This window comes from Panicum virgatum, chromosome 1K (genome assembly GCF_016808335.1).
Source record: "Panicum virgatum strain AP13 chromosome 1K, P.virgatum_v5, whole genome shotgun sequence".
NCBI classification, from domain to species: domain Eukaryota; kingdom Viridiplantae; phylum Streptophyta; class Magnoliopsida; order Poales; family Poaceae; genus Panicum; species Panicum virgatum.
Window position 1 is genome coordinate 55228757 of NC_053136.1, and position 8078 is coordinate 55236834.

General features: G+C 44.8%; 1 protein-coding gene across 1 annotated transcript; it reads right to left on the reverse strand.

Moving 5' to 3' along the window:
• Positions 1-5154: 5154 nt before the first annotated feature.
• LOC120645788 (NAC domain-containing protein 92-like) lies at positions 5155-7775 on the reverse strand. Its single transcript, XM_039922530.1, has 3 exons — positions 7096-7775; positions 6079-6350; positions 5155-5945 (listed from the first exon to the last, which is right to left on the reverse strand). Exons 1-3 carry the CDS (start codon positions 7268-7270, stop codon positions 5508-5510), a joined length of 885 nt encoding a protein of 294 aa, XP_039778464.1. The 5' UTR covers positions 7271-7775; the 3' UTR covers positions 5155-5507.
• Between the last annotated feature and the right edge of the window lie 303 nt (positions 7776-8078).

Genomic DNA, 8078 nt, shown 5'->3' on the forward strand with positions numbered 1-8078 from the left:
CAAGCAGCTTTCTTTACTAGGCCGGCGCTTTAATAGGGTTTTACTTTTAGCCAGTGTTTTAACTTGAAGCATCGGCGAGTGATTGTATTGGATGGGCCACACGACACCGCCGTGAAAGCAAAAGCAGCTGTACCAGTAGCAGAAGGCATGCAGCGCAGGGCCAAAAAAGGTGACTCACTTTTACATGTGGATGTGGCCAGTCAAAGAGGCGGAACTCGCCACCACGGCATGCGGGCGGTCGCAAGAGCAGGTACACTGATGAATTTATAGCTAAGCAAATTAATACTTTTATTGATGTGAAAGAGAAGAAAACAGAGAGGAGAGTTTAGCTCTTATGCAAGCACCAAGCTGACATAAAGACATATTCCCTCCATACTGAAATGTAGGATATTGTAGCTTTTTACCAACAAAATAAAGAGATGGAAAAAAGACACATGTACCCCTCATTAGTTTTCTGTTTGATTAATTAATTGTATAATTATCAGCAAGCAATTGGTCGTCGCACCAAAACCTAGGAGATCTCCATTTCTTTTATTACTTCCCGTCCCACTAAAATTAATGGGGAAGAGAGATTAGGCTCAAAGGACCTTGGGATGTCTTACATTTACTTACGGTACAAATTTTAACCTCTCTAATGCCTTACATCCCTGGATGGAGGGAGTATACAAATGGCAGGGGATATATTAAATAAATATGAGGAGGAATCGAAAAGAAAATATGGAATATGAAATAAAAAAATTCTTATAGATAAATTAGAGATCATTATCATATAGTTTGGCTCTTACAACTTAGCTAATAGTCAAGCACTTGGCACTATTATTAAACTTGGTCTAAGAGCATGGATAATATATAATTATCTTGCTGCAAGTTTTATACTAATGTTACATTATTTACATCTCACCCTGCTAATGGTTTGGAAACCAAACCAAAATCACACCAAACCATTTCATTATTAATATACTTTAGAAACCAAACCAACTCCATCCACTTGCTATTCCACCCAAACCAACTCAAACTACTTGCTCTCTTCCTCCAAAGTAAACCAATCCAATAGTTTCAACCCAAACAAACTGGTTTCAAACTACTACGTCAAATTCTCTGCAACAGTTTAGTGGCTCCGCTCTCGACGTGGGGTCCACATATAGTTCAGGCTACACTACTTTGCACAGAGTAGCTGACAGTCATACTGAGTCATCTCCAAAAAATTTCAGTCAATTTCGATAAAATTTTATAGTGTGAACGCGAGATTTTATTTCTAGGGTCCGACTCTTGACGTGGGACTCACGCGTAGTTCTAGCTACACTGCTTTGCACAAAGTAGCTGCCAGTCATACCGAGTCATCTCCAACAAGTTTCGGTCAATTTCGATAAAATTTTATAGTGTGAACGTGAGGTTTTAATTCTAGAGTCCGGCTCTTGACGTGGGGCCCACGTGCAGTTATACCCACACTGCCTTACACAGAGTAGCTGCCAGTTATATTGAGTCATCTCCAACAAATTTCAGTCAATTTCGATAAAATTGTATAGTGTAAACACGAGATTTTATTTCTAAGGTCCGGTTCTTTGTGTGAGGACCGTGTAAGGGAGCGAATCATACCAATGCAAACTAATCCAAACTGTTTGCACTCTGAAATCAATCCAGACCAAACCATACGTGCGTAGAACCCGCTTGCCCCCCATCCAATTAGAACCCAGAGGCAAAACCAAACCACTCGATCTGGTTAGGATCCAAACCGTTATTAGCAGCTTGATTTACAGCCCACCAAATAATCGACTTGTATAATAGTTCATTGTTGATATAATGTCATCATCAACCCTAAACCCTCACAACTTATGTTGGAACTTGTGTCTCAACTACTTGCAAGCTTACAACCCGCTTCTTTTCTCTTCTCAATCTCACCATTAATATAATGTGACACCTCGTACAGCTGACATAGAATGAATGAGCAAGCTGGCATTGAAAACCCTTAGAACATATATATACCTGTCGGTATATACATACATATATGGTTAATCGGTCCATTGCAACCATTACTTTATTTTATATATATATAGCTAATTACGGTCGCTTTTACTTGTGTCATCAGAAACCTACCAATGAATGACAGCGCAAAATTCATGAAGGTATAGCAACCAATCGCCATGCATATATTATGGATGAACCTGTTGCATAAACTATTCATGGAAGAATGGACGATATACATACCATATAAACAATAATATTTATATATAGGGATATCTTATTTTTCAGGTTATTTTAGAACAAAAAAAGGAAGAAATAGAGCAAATATGCAAATTTAGTACAGAGAACATCACTGCAAGGAAAGGATATGGATAATGCAAAAAGAAATTATAAGAGACCGTGCAAGTAAAATGCATGTTCCGTCCAATCATACAAATGGGCTCGGACACAGAATGACTAGTAGATCAGAAAAAATAACGTATGCTATAACAACAATATAATCCTCTCCCAATCACAACCTCCAAGGATTTCAGATCAAAGATCACAACAAGACAGAAACAAAAGGAACTGCACGTACCGTGCATGTATATATGCATCTGTCGCGCACAGCAAATTACAATTGTTCTCTCTGATGGGCAGAGATGGGTTACATCTGATTGCTCCAATTTGCTAAATGTGTGTGATGGGTCAATCAGCATACCGAATCGATATGATCAATCAGTGAACAACAACCGTGGAGTCAACGTCAGGACCAGTGTCTGATCGCGAACAAACGTAAAGCTGCACGATATATATGAGCATGCCCCCAAGATATTCCATCCATAGAGAGATCGACGACTAAGTGCTATATATAATTAATTATACCCGAATCAAAACAAAAAAGAAAAATATGATCATCTTCTGATGCGTAACATGCATGTGCGTCGTAACAGTGGTCCTACAATACGACTGAAAGCAATTAGGAGCGAGATCGATCGAAGCGGTGTGAAGGAAACATAAAGGTGTTTTTATTGATCCATGAATGCGGGAGAAGAGCGCGAGCGAGGATAGAGGGGAACAACGCAGCATTATCAGAAAAGGCAAGCTAGCTAATAACAGACATGCATGGTCCTTCTATTCTGCTACGACCATGTTGCAATCTTCTAGCTAAGCTAGGCCTCCCTAGCTAGCGAGCATCTTTCATTCATAGCAGTCATGTTACAAGCAATGGGCTAATAGCAATCCAGGATGCGAAAAGTATTTGCGAAAAGTATTGTAGCACTTTTCGTTTGTATATGGTAAATATTGTCTTACCATAGGCTAACTAGGCTCAAAAGATTCGTCTCGCAACGTACATCAAAACTATGCAATTAGTTTCTTTATTTACCTACATTTAGTACTTCATGTATGTGTCATTTGCTATATTTAATGTTTCGATGTGATGGAAAATTTGGAAAGTTTGGAGGAGTTGGGGAACTAAATACAGCCCCAGTGGTGAAAATGCATGTGATGTGATGACTGATACATGCGTGCTGGTCACTGATGCACGCAGTACTTCTAATTAGTTCAACGCCGCGCCGCACCCTGTCAGTTCTCAAGTTGCAATTGCACGCTACGCATACGCGTAAGGATTCAGAGAAATGGTTAGACAAGCAATGCTAGGGCCAAACACTGCACACTTCGCTGGCCAAGATTTGACTGCTTTCCTTTCCTTGGAGTAAAGTAAATTAAAGGCGCGTCACGGTACGTAGAGAGCTTTTTTTGCCTGCACACGTACGTACAGAACACCATCAGTTAATAATATCTATCCGGCCTTCAGAACGAACCCAGCAGTACCCGACGAATTAGTGGTCTAATTGTGTTGGCTCTGCTGCATGGATGGATCGGTCAGGGCTTCAGAAAGTGTGGTCATGGATCTTGCTGTGTAGAGCCGTCCCGGCCTTGGGAAAAGGCAGATGGCAACAGGAGCAACGGAACAAAGGAGCAGCCTGATCGGAGGGGGAGCAGGGTTGTGGGGGCTGGGCGGCGCCTGGTGGGCATGTTCAGCGTAAGGGACGGCGACACGGCTGATATGGCCATGCAGCACGCAGCAGCAGCCAGCAGGAGGATGGAGCTAGCAGACACGGGCGAGGCACATGCATATGCAGGGCTGCTGGCTGGTCTCTCTCTTTGCCCTCTTGGGTTAACCAGCCAAACCTACCTGTCCGATCTTGGTCTCTACCTGGTGGTAAGTGGATAGTGATGATGGATGCTATCAGTGGCCATGCATTATTGCTGGCCTTATTAGCTAGCTGCGGCATCGATCCTGTCACTACCGAGCACAAGCAATGGAATGCTTTGAGAATTGGAAATGCAAATTAATAAGACCCTTCTTTATTTCTCCAACATAACTGTTGCATGCGTGCTTAACCAAATTAGTGCGAAATTGGGGCAAATATTGGATGATCGCTGCATATATGTGCAGACAGCAGGTTCCTCATCCAAATGCATGCATGGAACTATTATGTGTGTGGAGGTCGGCATTAATTGTAACTAGAATACTGCCATATGGATGATGATGGATTTGGCCTAGTCATTGCATACACGCACTCGTGTTAAGTACATGCATGCATGCATGTCAGAATGCGTACTTGTGGAAGGAATAATTATATATAGGGTAATTAAGAAACAGTGCAAATGACGGCAACAACTGTGACGAGGGACTATCCCCCTTTTTGTTACTTTCGTTGGGCAGATAGATATGCTAGCATGTCAGTTTTCAGCATACTTACCGTAACTAACCTGCTTCCTCTCGCTCTCTGTCAGCTAGATTTTTACGCATGTTGACATCAACTCCTTCATCCACGCACGTACAGTATGATGTTAACTGTCGTGTAAAACAGAAAAGTGCTGGCTAGAATTTTACACGACAGTTACTTTTGTAAACACCATCATCATCAGTACGTACGTGTCTCAAACTGCTGTCCTGCCACAGATGCAAGCTAGCTAGCTGATCGTTTATTTGTTCAATATACACCGCCGCTTATACATACTGCGATATCACGAAATGCATGTCGTTTAGGACATGACCAAGAGTTCAATAATACATATAGAACCACATAGCTAATAAGCTAGCATTTTATATGATGCATGCATGGTTCTCTTAATATAAATCTGCTAATTTCCATCTTACATTGTAGATCAAGGTTTGAAAAATGAAAAATTGACAAGAGAGATTTGAAACAACTCAAGTATATATGATGCTAAGGATAATTGTATAATTACAGATGACAATATACCAACAAAAAGGTTCCAAACTTGAGCTCCCCAACCGACAGTATAATAAACCGATCCACAAATATGTACATGAATCACAGAACTTCAACCACAGCCTACTAGTCATGTGCATCATCCCAAACGCAACGAACAACACTCCTAATCCGTAGAGATTAACTACAGTACGATGAGTGCATTGCATGCACAACCAAATCTGCACAAATAAAGATCGATCACGGACGAATAAAATCAGATAAAGCTGGTCATTAGCACACACGGCAGGGAGCATCTATTAGTTTGCAGCACCGATATCACATCTGCATCAGGCTGTTGTAGTTGTAATTGTAGTGCTCGTCGAGTCCTATGTCCATGAGCACCCCGCTGCCACATTGGTCGCCGCCGGCGCCGCTCCCGTCTCTTGACCCCGCCGCCGCCGCCGCCGGCGCAAGGCCGACGTTGCCGCCGTCGTGAGGCTGGGCGGGGAAGTTGAACATGCTGTTGTGCTGATGATGCAGGAGCGCCATGGCGGCGGGGAAGTCGTTAAGGGAGCCGGCTCCAGCCCCGCCGTGTTGATCGGAAGGCGGCGGCGGCGGCAGATGGTAGTGGCTGCTGCCGAGGGCGGGGAATGAAGGCGAGTAGCTCGGATGATCAGCGCTGTGAGGCATGGCGACATCTTGCTCGCTGTCCATGGCGTAATCCATCGCGTCGGCCTTCTTCTTGTAGAAAACTCTGCACAGAACCCAGTCCTCCTGCATGCACGTACAAGAATACACAGACATGTCACTAAAAAGCTCAAAAGAATCATCAAATTAATCGATAAACGACAGAGATCAAAAAGAGTATGTTGCATCAGTAGCTAGCACATGAATTGGCCGCGCGCACCTTGGGTGGTGTGTGGGGATTCTCCATGCGGAACTCGTGCATGACCCAGCTGGTCTTGATGCCGTTGGGGGCGCGGCCGCGGTAGAAGACGAGGGTCTTGCGCATGCCGACGACGGCGCGGCCGGCGGCCTTGGGGTTGTGGATGACGCGGTCCTTGCCGGTGGCTTTCCAGTAGCCGGACTTGGTGGCGCGGTTGGTGCGCAGCCCCGTCGCGTACTTGCGGTCGCGGAAGCTGAAGAAGTACCACTCGTTCGTGCTCAGCTTCGCAACGTCTGCCGCGCAAGCGCATACATGCATATGAACACGAAGACCATCCATCAGTAACAATAATAAAGAACTTCGAATCATCATCATGCAATCAGCAGTAGAGTAGTACTACTAATTCGGATAGAAATTTCAACCAGGAAGGATGGAAATTCTGAAATTTTGAGATGCAAATCGTACAGCCAGCTAGGAATTGAAGGGGAATTGAAAGGGGAAATAATATAGAAACCCAATCTCGAAAATGCTGGTACATATGTGGAACAGATGCAGGCCGTTTCTTTCTTCTCTTTTCCTTCAAAGCAAATTACTGCATGATTATTTTGGTGTTGAATACCAATTTACCCCCAAATTGAACGCCTAAAAAAATATCATACTAGTGTGTGCTGGATTATTGATGTCAAAGATAGGAAACTTGCTTGTACCGGAAGCAACAACACTGTTGGGATCAAATTAAATTAAGGTGTGCTATATATCAAATCTAATCATCATATATATTTGTGAACCGATATGAGTCGCAGGTTAGCAAGAATAAAACAAGCATATATAACTGGACCAATAAAACGTGGTTGCGTGCTTAATTACCCATTCCATGACACGGCCGGAACTGATGATCTAATCAATCAAGCCAGTTAATTAGCCAGCCGAGCAGGAGATACTAGCTAGCAGGTAATTATATTGAGGTAGCTTGCTTGCTAGCGAGGGACCAGTAACTAAATTAATTAACTACCTTGATCAGTATGTAGGGCTACGTACCAGGGAGCTCCCAGGGCTCGTGGGTGTGCAGATCCACCTCCACCATGGCCCCGCCGGCGCCGGCGATCCGCTCGTTGGCCACCTTGCTGTGCAGGTAGTGGCACACCAGCTCCTCGTCGCTGGGGTAGAACCGGAACCCCGGCGGGAGCGTCAGCTCGATGTCCCTCAGGCCCATGCCAGCAGCTGGCCTATACCTTCGATGGATCGATCCCTACTCCCTAGCTATGTATGTATCTATCTAGAGATCTTTTCTCCTGCAAACTTGTCTATATCCCTAGCACTGTGATCTGATTCTGATCTGCATGAACCTGCTGGAGGAGACACAAGCAAGCTTTACTTGCCTATCTGCAGCTGGCTATATATGATCTCTGCACACATATGAGGAGAGGAGGAATCGAAGGAGATGATGAGAGGTCGTCTGACGATGAGGAGCTAGGAGTAAGAATTATTAGCAGCAGCCAGCAGCTGCAACACACATCTATACCATGCTATATATTGCTGTAGCTGGCGCTTGTGTGAGACCTGTGGCTGGTAGGAAGGGAGTATATATAGCTTGGTGCTGGGTTTATTTGATTAAAAAATATGTAGAGGAAGGAAGGAATTGAAGAAGAAGTGTAGGGGAGCAAGCAACAAGGAAGGGTGGTGCTACTGGTACTGGTCTAGTACTACAGGGCCGGGCGGGCCGGGCGGAGAGGGAGGGCGGGAACCGAGCTATCAATAGCTTGGTAGCTAGCAATTAGCCCGGCCAGGGCTACGCGTCGGTGTGATCGACCGATCGACCAATCGATGGATGCAGCCGCTGCATGCTGACGAGATGAGAAGCCAGCCAGCCAGCCGCGCAGGGACCGGCCGCGGCCGATGGCGAGAGCTAGCTATGGCTTGATCGATCTACAGCTAGCTACTGGCCGGCAGAGAGACGCTCGTTCAATTCGCACGCACTGTTGGCCCTTGATTTCCCTGTCGCCGCCGCCCGCCAAGCTAGC

Coding starts and splice junctions, on each gene's coding strand:
- LOC120645788 (XM_039922530.1), bottom strand. CDS start 7,270: ATGGGCCTGAGGGACATCGAGCTGACGCTCCCGCCGGGGTTCCGGTTC. Junction 6,351..7,095: donor CGAGCCCTGGGAGCTCCCTG/GTACGTAGCCCT, acceptor CTTGCGCGGCAG/ACGTTGCGAAGCTGAGCACG. Junction 5,946..6,078: donor ATCCCCACACACCACCCAAG/GTGCGCGCGGCC, acceptor ACGTGCATGCAG/GAGGACTGGGTTCTGTGCAG.